Source organism: Bos javanicus, chromosome 2 (genome assembly GCF_032452875.1).
Source record: "Bos javanicus breed banteng chromosome 2, ARS-OSU_banteng_1.0, whole genome shotgun sequence".
Taxonomy (NCBI): domain Eukaryota; kingdom Metazoa; phylum Chordata; class Mammalia; order Artiodactyla; family Bovidae; genus Bos; species Bos javanicus.
Window position 1 is genome coordinate 58599961 of NC_083869.1, and position 19201 is coordinate 58619161.

At 33.3% G+C, this 19201-nt stretch overlaps 1 protein-coding gene across 8 annotated transcripts in view; it reads right to left on the minus strand.

The window, feature by feature from the left end:
* Window positions 1–491: 491 nt before the first annotated feature.
* Window positions 492–19201, minus strand: part of SPOPL (speckle type BTB/POZ protein like) — a 53051-nt gene continuing 34341 nt past the window's right edge. For 4 of the 8 annotated variants that reach the window (XM_061438942.1, XM_061438924.1, XM_061438932.1 and 1 more), the window contains 7 exons: window positions 18892–19019; window positions 12658–12835; window positions 12522–12577; window positions 11441–11563; window positions 8277–8419; window positions 8134–8187; window positions 492–4783 (listed from right to left, as the gene is read on the minus strand). In XM_061438942.1, the coding sequence (XP_061294926.1) occupies window positions 4639–4783; window positions 8134–8187; window positions 8277–8419; window positions 11441–11563; window positions 12522–12577; window positions 12658–12835; window positions 18892–19019 (827 nt within the window). In that variant the 3' untranslated portion in view covers window positions 492–4638. Of the gene's footprint in view, window positions 4784–7248; window positions 7303–8133; window positions 8188–8276; window positions 8420–11440; window positions 11564–12521; window positions 12578–12657; window positions 12836–17143; window positions 17241–18891; window positions 19020–19201 lie in introns of all 8 variants that reach the window. The other 4 variants (XR_009740838.1, XM_061438960.1, XM_061438952.1 and 1 more) reach the window with 4 other exon arrangements.

Here is a 19201-nt window from a genome sequence, read left to right on the forward strand (position 1 = left end):
AGGAGGACCAGGGAAAGGAAATATTTAAGTGCTACATTAAATTACATAATATGAGCATTAAGTCACTCAAGAAAGGTGGTGAAAAGTGAAAGTCGCTCAGTCGTGTCTGACTCTTTGTGACCCCATGGACTGTAGCCCACCAAGCTCTTCTGTCCATGGAATTCTCGAGGCAAGAATACTGGAGTGGGTTGCCATTCCTTTCTCCAGGGGATCTTCCCTACCCAGGCACTGAACCTGGTCTCCTGCATTGAAGGCAGATTCTTTACCATCTGAGCCACGAGGGAAGCAAATACACACATATGCAACATCCCCAGGAACAGGTCTTTAGTAGGTTCCAAAAAAACACTAGCTTCCCTATGTAGAAAAGACAATTACTATGCATAATTCTAAAGGTTACCACATCAAATACATAGCTCTTCTTGTAAAACATCACAGTAATCTGAAAAAGAATTATTCATACTTTTCAAATAAACACAAAATAAACCAAATAATTCTGAATAAGTAGTAACAACTTTATTTTAACTCAACGTGCTGAAATGCAAAAAATATTTTCAGCAACAAGATACAAAAAGTATGTATCTCATCATTGACATCAGCTTGATTAAAAATGAGGCTGAAAAGTTCAATGTGTCTTTATACATTTGAATCTTGAAAATCAATTCCCCCCAGAACTAATTTTTAAATAATTTCAGCAGACTTTTATTTTCAAAAATGGGACTCAAGTTATATTTTCATTCTAAAAAACTGAAGGCAAAAATTAACTGGGTTACAGTATACAATGATAAACTCTAACAACAAAAAAAGATTTAAATATAAGAATTCTTTTTCAAACGTAAAGTCCACATACTGCAAACAGAAGACACGGTGTGGTGATTTCATTCTTAGTGAAGAGGAAATCTCGCATGGTAGGCACTCAATATTTGTTCAACTGCACCTAAAATTTACATCATTCCATTTTAACACTTAAACAAAGTAGAGCTCATAATCTGTATAAAAGAGGTTTGCAAAATACTCTTATGTGTGCTGAAAGTGCTGTCTTTATAATCTGAAAACACTAAAACCCACCCACCCACCTTGTTTTCCAAGAATACACTGAATATTTTCATTTTACCCATCAAAGAACATGAACATCCAACTCAGAATAATTCATCTCTTCAAGCAGACTTGGCTTTGAGAAAAGCTTGCTGAGTTGGACTTAAACAAAACAACTTACTGAAGTCCCTAGTGTTCTATTTTAGTTAACACTAGGAAGCATACAAAGATTCTGCTTAGATTTTGAATTTATGCACAAAACTTAAATGGGTAAATAAATTAGTTAATTACATGTCTGGCAATTTAAGCTCTAACTTAAATTTAGTTTAAAAATAAAACATTAATGTTCATGACAAATTTTTAAGAGATCTTCATTATATTTTTAAACTCAATTTCAAAACTGATGTCCTAAAAAGGCACTGTTTTCACATTTCATCATGCAGTAAATTGGTCACATTTTTGAGAATTATAATTTCCTCAATTGTCCCCCCAAATAAAGCACATTTAAATGGAATACATTTCAACTAACCTAAACTTTCAACATTTAACTGAGTCCTATTTTCAGAAATTCACTTTTGAACATACCACACACAAATCCAAGCAAATATACATAGACACACATACACACGCACACACACATGCCTAATGACCACATAATACATGCAAGGATCTCCAATTACTATTTCAAGACAATGACACATGAGTATTCAAGGAGGTAACAATGGCAGGCCATATGTGATGGCACCTTCATATTTGTGCTCCAAATATCGATACACACTAAAATTAAAAAATGAAAAAGGCACAAATATAGTGTTTCTGTATCTCAATCTAAAGAACAGTTCTCCAATGGTTACTTTTATAATATGTAACGTTAAGACCAGTAACTACTTTTCTAAGAAAGAGCTGTTTAGGTGACAAAAGGGAAACAGGAGCAGGCTTTAGTTCAAAAGGCAACACTGCTTTGAACAAAATCTGTGTCTACTGAAAACCATGTGTATAGTTGTTTTTTTTTTTTTAAAGGCTATTAGAACACTCATTTCAGAATACATTAACAGTTTTACAATGCCTCAAGAACCCACAATACCAAAAATATACATAATAAATAAAAAAAAATAAATCAACTACCATGTGATTCTGTTAATATAATTGGTAGGCATTAAATTATCTGAAAAGTGGACATTTCTACAAACGTGGATATCCTTACAGCACAGTGTTTGACATTTTTGGTACAAAATGTGTTACCAAACTAAAAAAAAATCTTTATAATAAAACCCTTCAGATTTGCAATAAACACAAAAGTAAGGGTAAGCTGAAATGTACATTATAGATGTTACCACTGAAGTCACTATGGTTAGAAATGTAGATTCAAGCAGTGAATTAATTCACAATGCATCTGTGTGCATTTGATATAAATGGATACACCAGTATTTTTTTTTTTTTTTTTTTTAATATGTGACAACAAAATTCTAGGGCCTGAGAGAGGAATTTTTTTCTTCTAAGACCCTGGCAAAATCTCAAATCCTTAAAGTGTGTATGTATGTGTTTTTTTTTTTAAGCTGCACACTGTAAATTTAAAAGGCTCAATCTTATGGTTTAGCTAAGAAGTGAATTTCTGCTCCTTGTAATACTCTTACATAGTTTTCTACTCCCTATAATACTCTTACACAGGACAGAGTCCATTCATATCTAAGAATCCTTCTTCTATCCCAAGGTAGTCTTTCAATATTAAATTTAACTTAATACAACAAAGACTCAAACTACAAAAGAAGAAATGAAGATATCTGAAAATACCATCTTTTCAAACTTCAGTTTGATGTGGATAACAAATGGTTATTTGACAGTGTTTGTTCAATGTAAATACGAATCATTCTTGGCATATTAGGATTCAGTAAATACCTAATAGAAAACAAAAATAATATCTATTTTAAAACTTTAGCTTCATTTTTTTTCCATTTGCCCTAACTTCAAAAACTAAATAAACAAATTATACAAATTTTAATCTGGAGAATAGTTACATAGGTAAATATATAATATATGCATTCTTTTTTCCAGTGACACACTTTTTCCCCTTGTGGTCAAACACAAATCTTGCCTAAGAAGCATACTGCCACTGTTAGAGGAAATCCGATGCAGGGCTTGACACTGATCACTCCTGCTTCGCCATGACAATGCACTAGAACAGACCTCTGCTGTGAACAAACTGAAGATATGTATGTGTTTAAAGCTAAAATTCATTTATAATAAAGAACTGGCCTGTGAAAAGCAGTTTATAAACAGTTTATCCTGTTCACATTATGCATTATTTCAATTATCATCCACAATGTTGGTACAGTTACTGAGATAGACAGGAGAAACCTTGGGAGGAAAAAAGGTTTCAGAGTGTAGCCTGACATATTCTAAGGGTCCTCTCCTTTGGTCTTCACATAATAACAGTTCATTGTTTTTAGAAGGAGAGTAGACTGCCTAGGATTCATTTACTGTTCAGGTGCCTTCTCTAAAGTGTGATCAAACAGTAGTAAATTCAATAATGAATGTCTGAAAGTCAAACCAATGTAACTGTAATTGGGAATATCTTTCTTATCTATTATCACAAACATCCCAGTTGCCTCCATCTTTCTTAAAAAATTCTTTCAAAAGTTAAGACAATTAATAATACCACATCAATTCCCTCAAAAGAAAGAAAAAAAAAAAGTACCATTTAGCATATAAAAGTTACACATTAAAAGTGCATATATATCTTCTTAATTGGCCCAGTCATTAAATTTACATTTGGTCATCCTTACTTTTAACATATAGAATTCTTCATGTAAATGTAGGTCACTATAAATTAAAAAAAAATTAATTCAGCACTAAACATGCTTTCTTCTTATTGAAATCTTAACCTCAATCAGTTCTCAATCATTGTAAACTTGGATAAACTCACAAAGAAACACAAGTAAAGGTTTGTTATGCTTCTCTTAGTTTGCTGGACAATTAACATACAAACATCACAAATTTCACTAAAAATTTGGGCCAATTCATTGCATATTTGCCCCCTGAAAAGAAAAATAAATTAGAACTGAAGCAGTGTATTGCCATAACTTACCTTGAAGGTAAGCAGGTTCTCCTGTATTTATAGAACGTAGACTAGAAACATTACCAGTCATCTCCAACACAAGTGCTTTTTTAAAGGAAAACCTAGTTTTAAACTTTTAGTACAGGACAAACCCTACAAAACTCATCTGCCTTTCTCAAACTAATGGAAGATCTTTTTGAAACTTACTATCTTCAGTTATCAATATTACTGCATTATGGAGCTAGTGCAATCCTGCATAGCCTTGGTCACAATGACAAGGCACAATAAAAAAATTAAAGTATTATATGAACAAGAGAAGTCACTGAAGATAATTTAAGGCCTTGAAGTGAATTAGAGTATAATCAGTCTAATTTAAAGCTGAAGAATAAACCATAAATTATCCACCTGAAATGCAAGCAATATGCTTTTTCAGCTTCTGTTCTGTGGACAAGACAACAGAAACAACTCTCGCTTATGGTTTGTGTATTAGAATCCTTCTGGACCTGGAGGAGTAAAAGTCAATTCCATTTTTCTACAGTTCATGGAAGGTTTCAAGACTGTTTTAGCCGTTTTCGTGGAATACCAAACTGTGGACACTGTGCAGATGCTAGTGCTCGGAAGGCTTCTGCTACCAAATGTGGGTGAGAATGAATCATGGACTTCCACCCAGATGTTTCCATTATGTCCGCTGCTTGGCTGAAAAATAAAAGTAAGAGATGTTTACTAAGGAGTACTTTTCAAAATGCATTGTTACACTGTCATTTTTTTTTTAAATTTACAGATTTCAAAATTCTGTCCCCCTATATATTCACACCACTTGAATTCATTAAAATATCATCTTTACCTTATTGGTATTTTCTGTTGTAACTGAAACTGTTCAATTTTTCTGCAAATTCTACTCTCCTGAAGTGTATGACACTTGTCTGCAGAGCTCTACTCCCACTGTTACCATTTCTACACTCACTCTTTCAAGAGCTCCTTTCTCCAGCTCTTACACACAGGTTTTCTCTAGAGTTCCAAGTTTTGCCCTCTATTCTTCTTTAGAATTCACTGTTCATCTTATCTCAGCCACTTTCACAATTTTAACTATCATACTCAACAATGATAAACAGTGATTTGCTAAGTCCTAGGCCTCCCACAAGGTCTGTCCCCAACCACCTGTTTTCTTTACTTGGACATGCCTTGAAAACTGTAAATTTCAGAATGAGGATAAGAACTCAACATGTCTCTCTTGAGCCCCAAATTCTTCCTCTCTCATTTCCAATAAGCTAATGCTTCCATCATCACCCAGTGATTCAAGTCAGAAACCTGGGAGTCACCCTAGATGCCATCCTTTCCAATCAACCATTAAAGCCCTATTTGAATTCCCAAAGGTATCCTGAATCCCTAGTTAAGGCCCACAACATCTCATGCTTGAATTATTATCAGTCTCCTAATTTGTCTTCTACTCTCCTATCATGCTCTTCTCAAACCAGCTTCCATGCTACCTCAGTAATAAACACCTTAAAAAGGTCTTCTTCTGTTGTTCTCCAATGCCAGTACACAGGTTCTTTAGAAAGAGAAATCAGAAACAAAGTTTCCCAGTTCTTCCCCCTAGCTTTCTACCTCCCATTCCATGCTTTGGCACTGTGTAAAATATTAATAATAACAACAACAGCAATACTGAACTGTTTATTGTTAAAGGATGTACAACATGCTCTGAGTTAACACAGTTACTCAAGCAATAAATCTAGTTATCCTTGCTTGTCTCCTGTCTTCTCTCCTTTCTACCTACCTACCATCCAAATAATACCCAAATGTTATAGACTGTCCATTCAAAATATTATATCCTTTTATTTCTTTCTAGCCCCACTATCACTAATCAAGTCAAATTTTTACCTTCATCTCTTGCCTGGACTATCTTCAATACCTTTCTAACTGGCCTACCTATACATAACCATGCTCTTTAATTACCACCAGCACCTCAACCTCCCCACGCTCAAGCATGTGGAGAGACTGCTAAAACAAACACCCGATCACATTCTACTCTAGGTTAAACTCTTTTACTCTATGACCATCCTCTTTGAATAATGTCTAAAAGCCCTAATGTTATTTAGATGGCCTTCCATGATCTGATCTTTGACTTTTTTCCCCAGCTTCTCATACTCCTCATCCCCATACTCTTCTTTCTTATCTTCAAACCGTTGCACGCCTATATCTTTTTTTTTTTTCTGGGACATACCTTTCCACCTCTTCCCTCTTCTTCACCGAGGTAACTTCTACTAATACTTCAGGTCTTTATACAACAATTCTTCAAAAGGACTTTCTCTGACACTTAGGTCAGGTCCTTTTGCTATGTGCTCAGATGGGTATGCTCTGCCTTACCTATTATTACACTTTATTTCAACTACTTTGTTTAGTTCCTATATATCTCCTGCTAAACCATAAACTCCAGGAAGGCATGAAAAACATATATTGTGTTCATAAATATCTGTCAAATGAATGATCTACTATTGCTTCATGCATCTATACTTAGATTCAAGCGATGCTTTCTGTCTGCAATGCCTCTTATTTCCTCCTCAGTTCTGCTTATTTCTATTCAGATTTTAAGACAAAGCTCAGTCATCTTTACGTCTAAACCTCCAGCCTTAGTTGTGTCCTGAACATACCCTTCTTTATGACATTACTTACCATATTATAATGAAATATGCATGGATGTGTTTCTGTTATTAGATAAATTTCTTAAGAACAAGGATTTTTCCTCATACTTGTTTCTATATGCAGCACCTCAGCATAGTGCTTGACACAAAACTGATGCTAGGCATTTAGTTTAGTTTGCTGAACTAAACATTAGCTAATAACAATTAAAAAATTTGCCTGACATCAAATTACCAGTGTACTTTCACATTTATAATTTCAACTCGCTGTTTAGAATCACACAGATTGTTAATATGCCTGATATTTTCATTGATTTAATTCAACAAGTATCTATTGATGGTCTCTATGTACACCATAGTTTCTACATGGGATACAGAATAAGCTTATATTTTTTTGACATTGTAAAATATTTTAACAGACTAAAATCAGAGATTGAATGTGGCAAAGTATGAAGCATCACAAAATTATCATTCGATTTTTTTTAATATACAGACTAGCTAGTAAAAGTATTCACTCATTTTTACCTTCAGAAAACAGAATTCACGAACTATTAAGAATTCAGTTAACCAACTTCAAATCTATCAAAACAGATGAAAGCAAGGGAATTGTAAGTCAAACATTCATTTTCTTGTCTTTGACACAATCTTTTTTTAATTTCTTACATCAATTTTTGATAATTTCCAAGAACAGAGTTTAATGGTACATAGGTAAAAACTAATCAAAAGCAGATGCAAATTCTTCAACCTACTGACTCTCCTTTTGATTCTGAGTAACTGCAAAGAGTAAAAAAGTCACTCAAAAAATGAGTGAAGAAGGGGGAAAAAAAGGGAATAATAAATTCTCATGGTTATGTCATTCTGAAGATTCAGGCTTAGAAAGATGTCACGACTACCCTGCTCCTTACCAGTTTTACCAGGGGAAAGATCAAATTGCTACCATTTATGGAAGGCTAGGTAATTAAACTAATGCAGATGTGATGCAAGGTACCTGGCTGCCCTAAGAAGCAGTGGCACTCAAATGTCAAGACTTTCCAGGTAAACCTGGAGGGTACATTTCCTCATAGGATAAAATAAATATTTCCCACATTTTTAGAAATGCTTTCTGAAGGGGCAGGCACAGGGTCTCTAGTAGTCACTGAAATACCTGGACTGAGCCACATGCTAATGTGAACATATATGCTTAAGAAAAGACAGTGTCCATCCCAGTTCACATTACAAGCTGATCTACAAGGGAGCATAGCCTCAAGAATCCACTACATGGTTAAATTATTATTTTTTTAAACTGGCAGTTTGCTTCATGTCATTAATATCTGGATTCATACTTATTGTAGATGAACAAAAGGCTATGCAACAAACACTTAATTTCATGTATGCAGATCAACTTTAAGTCAGAAACTGATGTCATCTTACTTGCTGTTCCAGTTTTTCCCATCTTTACACCCAAGCTGTCGAAGTACACTGCACCTGCATTGAAGATTTAAACACACTTAAGAAAAAGTCAGGTGAAAAACTGTTGAAGGTGTCATGTCCACTGAAATACAAGCACAGCTTACCTATTAATAAAGTCTATGGCTTGTGCTTTCAATTGTTCTGCACTGTGCAAATCTGCAAGGACAAGGGTATCAGCAACATTTTCTACTGAGAGGTTACTACACAAAGCTTCTTCACACATGACCTTCAGCCGTTCCAGTGCATACTATCCAGAAAGGAAAACACAAAATTAAACGTTTATTCAAAACTGCCAAGTTCTAAATACATGATATTTAAAGCATATTACACATCGAACTGAGGGTACTTTAAAAGTTTTTATTTTAAATATAAAGAAAGTATGAGTTACTGTATTCAAGATAAAGACTAATTTTTCTTAAGAAATTTCTATCTTAAGAAAATTTCTATCTAAGTTCAAGATAGAGGATGAACTGTCAACCCACTCCAGTATTCTTGACTGGAGAATCCCGTGGACAGAGCAGCCTGGACGGCTGAAGTCCAAAGGGATAGACTGAGTGACTGAGCACACACGCAAGGTATAGTGTACTTTTAAAACAGAGTTTCTTTAAAATCCTCTTAGTACTCAAAAAACAAACAAAAATACCTTTATTACTTAATACTCTTAATGAGTATATTTCTCTTTTCTAATACTTTAAACACCAGTCAGGACACAGCATATTGTCACTACTTAATCCTGAAGAAAAATGATAAAGCTTAATACTCATAACCATAACTTGTATTTGACATACATGTGAAGAGAACATACTTGGCAGCTTTACTGAGGTGTAACTGGCATACAATAAAATGCACATATTTGAAGTTTATACAGCCACATAACCATCATTAAATCAAGAGTGAACATAGTCATTATCCCCCAAATTTCCTTCTACCTCTTTGTAATCCTTTCTTACCCCACCTCAGGCAAGACCTCTGATATGTTTTCTACTGCTAGAATTCACATTTTCTGAAGTCTTCTATAAAAGAAATCATACAATTTGCACTTGTGTTTATCTGGCTTCCAGCAATTATAATTATTTTAAGATTCATGCATGCTGTTGTCTGTGTATCAATAGTTCTACACTTTTTACTGCTCAGTGGTATCCCATTGATCTGTTGATGAACATTTGGGTGTTTCCAGTTTTTAGCCGTTACAAATAAAGCTGCTACAAACATTCATATGTCATTAAACAGGCATATGCTGTCTTTTCCCTTGAGTATAAACCTATAAATAAATGCAATGGATAATATGGTTAAGTGTAAAACTTTTAAAAAATTGCCAAACGGTCTTTCAAAGTGGTTGTATCATTTTACACTCTCATAAGCAGTATATGAGAGTCCACATCCTTGACCATACTTGGTATGCTTTTAATAATTTTAGCTGTTATAACAATCATAGATGTATCTCATGGTGGTTTTAACTTATACTACACTAATGAGGTTGAGCATCTTTTGCTATACTGAATGGACATTATTTTAAGAAGTGTCTATTCAAATATTTTTAGTTTTAGAAATAACTGTGTTTACTTATAATTGTTTTGAGAGTTCTTTATGTAGTCTGAATATGAAAGACCTTTATCATATATATTCTGGATAAAAGTTGTTCATCAGTTATGCTTTGCAAATATGTTCTTCCAGTCTGTGGCTAGTCTTTTTATTCACCTGTGTCTTCTGAAGAAGTTTTAAATTTCATTGAAGTCCAAGTTATCATTTTTCCTTTTATATATTTTTGGTGTCATAGCCAAGAAGTCTCTGCCTAATGTAAGACTTTAAAGACATTCTCCTGTATTTTCTTTTAGAAGTTTAAGATTTTTTTAGGTTTATAATCTATTCTGTGTTACTTTTTGAACATGATGTGAAGTACACATACAGAATTCGGTTTTTTCAAGAGTTCAACCACAGTTCATCTTTTTGGGTACAGACTACCAATTCCTACAGCACCATGTACTGAAAAGACTATCGTTTCTCCAATCAACTATCCTTGCACTTTCATCAAAAATTATAGAGTCGTACATGTGACAGTCTATTTCTGTACTGTCTATTCTGTTTCAATGAGTTGTCTATCTTGTCACCAATACAACCGTGTCTTAAATACTAAAGCTTTATGAGTTCTCCATTTTATTAATAGTGTTTTTCAAAGTTATCTGATTATTCTAGGTCCCTGCACTTGCATATAAAATTTTAAAACAGCTTGTCAATTTGTACCCCTCATCCCTGCAAAGGCAGGTTAGGATTTTGATACTGACTTGCTGCTTCTCCTAATCAAAAGAGAAGTGCATTGTCCATTAACAAGACTTTCTCTCCATTTACTGAAGTGTACCTGATTTTCTATTATCAGTATATTGTAATATTCAGCATACAGGTCTTGAACATCTTTTGTCAGACTCATGTCTACGTGTTTTGTATTTTTCATTCCATTATAATGGCATTTATACATTTAAATTCTGAGACAGTTACAGATTTGAATAAGCTATAAGAAATAAGAAAGCTATAAGCTATAAGAAATAAGATTCCATATACACTTGTCCCAGTTTCTCCCTATGGTAACATTTTTCAAAATGAGTATGATTATCACTATAAATACATATTCATGCAAACACATACAGACATATACATGGACAGAAGCAGCATGGATATTAGTACTTTTGGAGAAAGCTCCCAATGAGCTTTAGCATTTTCAGGATTGAGAACTACTGACTTTGAAATCTCCTGCCACTTTTACACTGTTTCCCTATCTTCAAGAATTTAGCACTGTGAAAGAACATTACAAAATAAGATGTTTTTTTTTCTCTATATCCTTGTATTAAAAAATAAATCTATGAATACAGGATTAAATTAGAAAAAATACACAATATTTTCTTCCTTTTTTATAGATGAACATCATGCAATGTATCTTAAGACTATCTCAAAATTGCAATAAATTATTTGCACTACTGCATGTATTCTCATAAAACAGAGTAAAGATACACTCAAAACTACTGTGTCTGAGTTACATTCCATTTGCTCCATATACTCTAAATCAGCTCAAGATATTTTTATGTCTTACTGATTTAAAATTTTTTCATTTCCATATTATCCCACTGTGTTATTTCATAATACTCTCAAGAGGCATCCTCAAATAGTATAAATTAATTCAATACTTCAAGTTATTGAGGGTTCTCATTTGATGATAGCTTTCTAGATATGTCAAGCTTGAGGACATTTTTCAGCTCTTTAAGACCTAATTACTTACTTTGTCTGCAGCTGCCAACAAGTTGTCAGCCATTTTGTCAAGGTTTGGCGCTTTCCCTGTGTAAATGAATCTCATCATTTCTTTAAAAACCTCAGGGTCTACATCATTTATTTCCACTCGATTCTGGTATTGAAAACACAAAAAATGTTGTATTTCAAAAAAGCACATAGATAATGAACCAGAGCAAAACTGACAATAGTTTAAAAGCCCAAAATCTGCACTTAAGCAATGTACAACTCAAATATTCATTAAAGTATATTTTAAAAGTTAAGCAGGAAGGTCTAAGAAGTATACCAAGTCAAGCACTACCATGTAGAAATAGAAACCCCAGTTTCTCAGTTAAAAAGTCAAATATAAATAAAAACAAATGTGTAAGGTCAAACTAAATATATCTTTATTTAGTTTCTGACCTCTATATTAGAGGAAGATGGCTATTAACTTTTTTTGTTCTAGTTCTTTAGGGAGGAGAAAGCTGAGCCACGTAAATAAACTTAGGAAGGAGTTGCCCAGTTGGCGCACATGTAATACAACCAGCATAAATCAATCTCTGGTCTTTAGTCTGATTACATTTCAAAATGGCAGATAAAAGAGAAATATCTGGGAAAACCAAATGGGTAGTATTACAGTTTAAGTAGACTAATAATAACATCATTTATGTCCTTTATTAAATATAATACACTTATTCTGATTATAGTGGTAAAAAGAATGTAGGAATTGTTTCTGTTCTAGAAAACAAATTCCAAAATCAACTCAAAAGTCTGGAAATAAGGAATATACACCTTAACCGGAGAACTCTCAAATAGGTATGGATCAGAACAGTCCTTTCAGATAGCTATCCTTTTTTAATAACAAATACTCACTTATTTTGCTATTGTGACACACCACAATAGCAATAGCTGTTATTTGGAATGTTAGCCCACATTAAGCTAAATCTATTTCTACTACAGAACCCATTTCACCCCATCCTCTTATTTCTTTCTAAAATCCTAACAATAAGAACATGTACTGTTACTTGTAAAATATACATTCCAAAATTCTACATGTATATAAATTAGATGTGAGCCCTTTAAACAAGGTTTACCTTTTTACTTTCTTCCATTTCATGTTCAAACATGGCATTAAAAACTGGGGATCGAGCTGTAACAAGATTAAGCATCATTATTTAATGCAAAAATTTATGAAAGAAATGTAATATGTTACTCAAAAGTAGAAAGTACCTGCAAGAACAGATTTATGAGCTTTAAATTCTTGTCCTCTCACAAAAAAACTGCAATCTGTAAATCTTGTGTTTTCCCAGAGATTACCTAAATCTTCTGCTAGTCGGCATTCAGGTACCTTTAACATATTTGTATTAGTATGTCCTGATATATTTACTGAATCTTGGACCACACTCACCTAATAAAAAAAAGAACAGCAAGAAAAAATACTTTCATAAATTAATATCAGTAGTAAGCTACTAAGTTTCAACCTAAACTTATCATTAAAATCACGTAGAAAATTCAATGTACTCCGTATCAAAAATGCTAACATTTGGGAACTGAATTTAAAGTCACAAATTAAAAGAGAGAAATGATACAGAAAAAAAAAAATTGAAACGAATTAGATCATTTTAAGTGACATTTTATGTAAATAAATGGCTTACTGATTTCTGAGAATGCTCAGTTATTAAAGTAATCACAAAAACTATTTCTCAACAACAAAAAAAGGTCATAATATAATTCCAAATTCAAATAGGAGAAAATACTTTTCTGAGGAGAAAGAAATTTAATTTTTTATTTCCTCACATTACAGAACTATCAATATTTAAAGTTTATTGAACATATAATAAACACAGCATAACACTTATGACATTTTAGAATATTTTAAAATGTTGTTTAAAACTAGAGACTATAATATGCAATTTGGGCAGCATTTTAAGTATAAGTATTGTCCCTACATGTTTCAATGCTAATAACACTGATTTAAATATCTAGTAATATTGATTTAAATTTTAAAGTATAAGGATTCTCATTAAACAATGTAATTATTAATGTTCATGGAAATCTTTCATTAAAAAAACAGAACAATATAACTTAGTTCGATTCAAAGACCTTTAATTTATCTATGAAATAATCAATAAATAAACGTTGGTATGATTAAAACCAACAGTGGAAACAAGTGTCAGACTTTATTTTTTTGGGCTCCAAAATCACTGCAGATGGTGACTGCAGCCATGAAATTAAAAGACGCTTACTCCTTGGAAGGAAAGTTATGACCAACCTAGATAGCATATTAAAAAGCAGAGACATTAGTTTGCCAACAAAGGTCCATCTAGTCAAGGCTATGGTTTTTCCAGTAGTCACGTATGGATGTGAGAGTTGGATGGTGAAGAAAGCTGAGCGCCGAAGAATTGATGCTTTTGAACTGTGGTGTTGGACAAGACTCTTGAGAGTCCCTTGGACTTCAAGGAGATCCAACCAGTCCATTCTGAAGGAGATCAGTCCTGGGTGTTCATCGGAAGGACTGATGTTGAAGCTGAAACTCCAATACTTTGGCCACCTCATGTGAAGAGTTGACTCACTGGAAAAGACCCTAATGCTGGGAGGGGTTGGAGGCAGGAGGAGAAGGGGATGACAGAGGATGAGATGGCTGGATGGCATCACCAACTCGATGGACATGAGTTTGAGTGAACTCCGGGAGCTGGTGATGGACAGGGAGGCCTGGCGTGCTGCGATTCATGGGGTCGCAAAGAGTCGGATACGACTGAGTGACTGAACTGAACTGATGATTAAAACTTTGCTTTTACATGGAGCCCAACATAATATGGATTAAATTATTTCTCATTAAAGATGACTATATTTTAAATGAAATCTTAAAACACCACCAAGTTTGGCACAAACTTTAAGAAAAGGAATACACTATTAATATTACTAGAAATTTCATATTATATTTAATAAGTGGAAGAAAATACTACCTCAACTGGTAAGGCAAATGTTTCAGAGTAAATGAACCATCTTTCACAAAAAATGCTGTTTTAAGCTGCTAAATTTTGTGGTTGTTTGTTATGCAGCAACAGATGACTGTTAATTTAAAGCTGTATTTCATAAGGTTTTCTTTAATTAATAGTATTGGTATGTATATGGACAAATAAACTGTAGAAATTGTACACTAGAAATGGATAAAATGGACCAAATTACTAACATGCTAAGAAAGTATAATAATAGTCTAATATAAAATGCTTGAGAATATTAAGTCTCATTAGTCCTTACTCACCTAGATGTAATAACATCTATTTCATACGAATGAACAAACACTATTTTCTGAGGATATTCTCATTAACCATTTTGTTTTCCTGATTTTACTAATCTTTTTGAAAACACGTCATAAAAATCATCTAATCCAATCACCTTATTTTATTAAAAAATTTGAAAAAGTGAGATCCAGAGAAGATAACTAAAGCATCCTAAACCCACTGCTAGTCAGTATCAGAGGAAGACTAGACCTACATTCCCAGATTCCCTTTTTTAGCATTCTTTGCAAATGGCAACCCACTCCAGTGTAGTTGCCTGGAGAATCCCAGGGACGGCGGAGCCTGGTGGGCTGCTATCTATGGGGTCGCACAGAGTTGGACACGACTGAAGTGACTTAGCAGCAGCAGCTCTATATAGTCGGAGAAGGCAATGGCACCCCACTCCAGTACTCTTGCCTGGAAAATCCCATGGACGGAGGAGCCTGGTAGGCTGCAGTCCATGGGGTTGCTAAGAGTCGGACATGACTGAGCGACTTCACTTTCACGCACTGGAGAAGGAAATGGCAACCCACTCCAGTGTTCTTGCCTGGAGAATCCCAGGGGCAGCGGAGCCGAGTCAGACTCGACTGAAGCGATTTAGCAGCAGCAGCAGTATTAATACTTTAATGCAGTTATGGCTCTGAAGGGATATATTGCAACAATCTTGCAAGAAGTTTTTTCAAGTACAGGAGCTAAGACATTATGCATACAAATAAGTCCTCCAATAAAAATTCTTCTATTAACTTTTAACTATTCAAATTGTTTCTAAAATTTTACAAATTACAAAACGGGAAAAATCTTCAGTAATTCTTACCTGATTGCTGTTATATCATACATTATAACTTAATGATACTTAAACAAAAAATACTGGTATCACTATTCAGGGTTTAGTCAAGGGTCACAAAGACACTATTCACTTGTTCATATCAGCACTGCTCTTATAACTTCTAGTGAGCAAAAGCTGGAGTGAATTGAACAGTTCAATTACTTGCATAAAGTACGTAGGATGTAGTGGAGTCATAAGAATGTGATCATATTTAAATTTAGGAAAAGATTTCTTAAGTTCTATTTATTGTTTAATAATCCTAACTCAAAACAATATATTTAATGTGTAAGTTTCACAAAAATCAGGTGATAGAAGGAAAAAAGATTAAAAAAAGATATTTCATACATATTGATGTTATATTTGACTATATATAATCGTAATTCATAAGAAATTATATTATTGGCATACACATCTACATATAATTATCACAGCAGCCACAAATTTTAAGTAAGACAGAATTAACGTTTCATACACTCTGAAGAGTATTCAAGGGACTACAGAGCAGAAATTAATGATCTAATTGAAACTGTTATGCAACGAGTTGTGATGATTATTTTTTCTAATACCTATAATAAAGAAATTGGTAAAATTTTAGCTTTTTCTAGTACATATTCAAATATAGGTAATGAACATTCTTATGAATGGAACTTAAGAGTAAAAAAAAATTCAGAAGAAAGGCTGAGATTCTTTTCTGAAGTGGTTGTTCTTTCAAAATAAAATGACAAATGCACAATAATCAAAACTGACAAATGCTGCAAAGTAATACCTCAAACCCCTCTGACAGCTCTTTTTCAAATCTGCTTTTGGCTCAACTCTGAGGATATAATTCAGACTAAAGATGAGCATGTGCAGGCTCTAATCAGCTACGACTGTCCTAGAAATCTGGGTCTCCTCTAGTGTGGAATTAAGGTGACTACTGGTTCCTATTTTTAAAATTGTCTCGATTCTCTAAACAAATTGTAAAGACTAGCTAGGAATTTACAAAGGTGCATAGTACTACAAATCTTAATGTTCTAATCAACTATTGAACCATCCCTCACACTGGCTCTAAAATGAGAAACTTCTAAGTAGTCCAATTTCATATCATTTTCCTGAATAGTGGGTCTTAAACTTTCTGGCTTTCAAATATAGGTATCCTTTTTTAGAAACTGGGTGATAGAAATATGGTTGTCAATTTTCCATTCTGTCATTTTTAGAGAATAAAACACAACTCCCATCCATTACCAAAAGTATATTAAAACAGAAAGGATAACTCAGTAACAGAAAAATAGGAGGAAAGAAAATTCTAAATGAATTTTTTTGATTTTATGAAAAATTCATTACCTATATTATCTATCTGTATATAGAGTCTTCTGTTTACCACAGACTAGCATGGATCTACAGATTGAGACTATTTAAAATCTGTTGGATTCCAAAAGATAAATTAATCTAACCAATTTTCTATTTTTCCTACTTATTCTTCAATTCCTGTTTTCTGCATCACTTTGGAAAAGCAGCAGCAGAAAGAACTGTTTACACTGACAGAAACTTCTAGCTCTGGCTACTTGATTCACAGGACTTGCAAGATTACTTATGTCTTGCACAAAAGGGTAGCACCAAACTGCCTTACCTGTCTACAGCACCACTTGCAGGGGAGGGGGAGGAGGCAGTTCTTTAGGTAGGGCAGTGCAATGCTTCCTCCTCTTCTGCAAGCAGTGCTGGAGATGCTGTAGAAGGAAGGGCATCAATGAGAGGTATGGAAGAAACGGTGGAGGGCATGAGGAAAGTTTGTTCAAAGCCCACCTATGTTATATACAGTGCCCAAGGTATCAATGTCTCTATCAGTAAAGGTATGTATTATAGTATCTAACACTAAATGTGATCAACTTAAAATGTATGTCACTGGTGGATTCTATTTTTAGGAGATGACTAGCATGTAAAATTTAGCATGTAGATAAAAAATATACTTCAAAAACATGTATCAAAATAAATCTTAGTTTCAGCCTTCATTCTGAATTTTTTAGTTGTCTAGGTTCCAATAAAATATACTTAGGGAAGCATACTTTAGTAAACAATATTTCAATTCTAAAAACAGAAACAGTTTCTTAAAATTCACAAAACGACTTTTAGCTGCAGTAGGTAGATTTTTTTTTCCTTAATTGGATTACATAGCCTTTAATGTCCTTTAAATTCTATGATTATGTGATTAAAATAAATTAATATGTTGAAATTTAGGATAACTACTAAAATTCTGAAAATATTCTATATTAAGAATGCTTAAATAACACACCCTATAATTATTTAAATACTACTTAGAATATCTCTCTATTGGCAACAAATGCTTTAGTGTGTATTTTTATCAAATTATTTAATGATAAGCTCTGCTCAAGACACTTGTGCTATGTGCATTATCAACCAAATAATAGCATTCATAACAAATTCATCTTATAGTTCATTTAACTTGTCTAAGTGAAAATAAGATGCATTCCATTTGCACTATGTAGTCTCTGGGGCCATATTTCAATTATTCTTCTGACACAGCGTAATGACATATAATTAATTTGTAATCCTGCCAAGAAATTTTACACATTTTCTATAAGAAGCGTCAAGCTAATTCAGTAGCAGTTAAGTAAGTTATTGTGCTTTTAAGACACTCATCTGTCTAAAATAACCTACTGAAACATATTTAATGTTGAGGTTACCCAATCATTTCAACAATTCATATAGATAAAGCTATGTAATAACAATGACAGAAGCTAGTTCAAGCCTCAAATTAAGACAAATCATAAGTGTAAATTATTGGAAGGGGCAATGCTAGCAACTTTCAAAAGATGGCATTTCATGCATATGATTATATCATATATTTGACAACAAAAGTGTAGCTTAAAAATTTTGAGATGCCATTATTTATAATGCTAACATCTGTTTGAATAAGTGAACAAAAAGCTTCCCAATCTTTTCTCAGGCACTTTCACTACCATGCAAGTATGGATTCAAACTGATAAGCCACTATATTTAATATCATCAATCTGAATATGACAAAAAATGCTGGCCATTTAGAATTACTCAGAATGAAGAAGATATTTAGAAATTTTCATATAAAGTCATACACATTCAGAGTCTTTGTATGAGGAAGTATGTGATAGTATAACTGTATAAACAATTTATAGCTAACGATAGGACTTTTTTCAGGCTGGCTACTATACTGATTTCTAAGAACTTGTTAGCTTTTACTTTTAGAATATTTATATAAAACCTTGCCAATTATACCAGTTAGTTAATTTAAAAAGTGCAATCAATATTGTTCTAGTGCATGTTTTTGCTTTACTACTAAATATAACCAAACACTGAGTTCCTTGAATAAAAAAATGTACCCACCTCACAAAATAATGTAAGCTTGTCATCTGGTAAAAGACCATTAGCTTCATCAAGCAAAAAATCTCTTCGAATGAATTTTTTAAAACCCCAGTCCTTCCCTTGTACAAATCGATATGCTCTTTGGCTTTCTGGTGGAAAACACAATATAAGTTTAAATAAAACAAGTATTCAAGAAACATTCTGCTAATAATAACAATTAAATGAATGTGCAAAAACAGGACTTGACCAATACATCCATCATAGAAATTACAGATATGTGTTTTCATAAGTAAAATGGTAAGAGTCACACTAGATAGAACCAGATCATTTC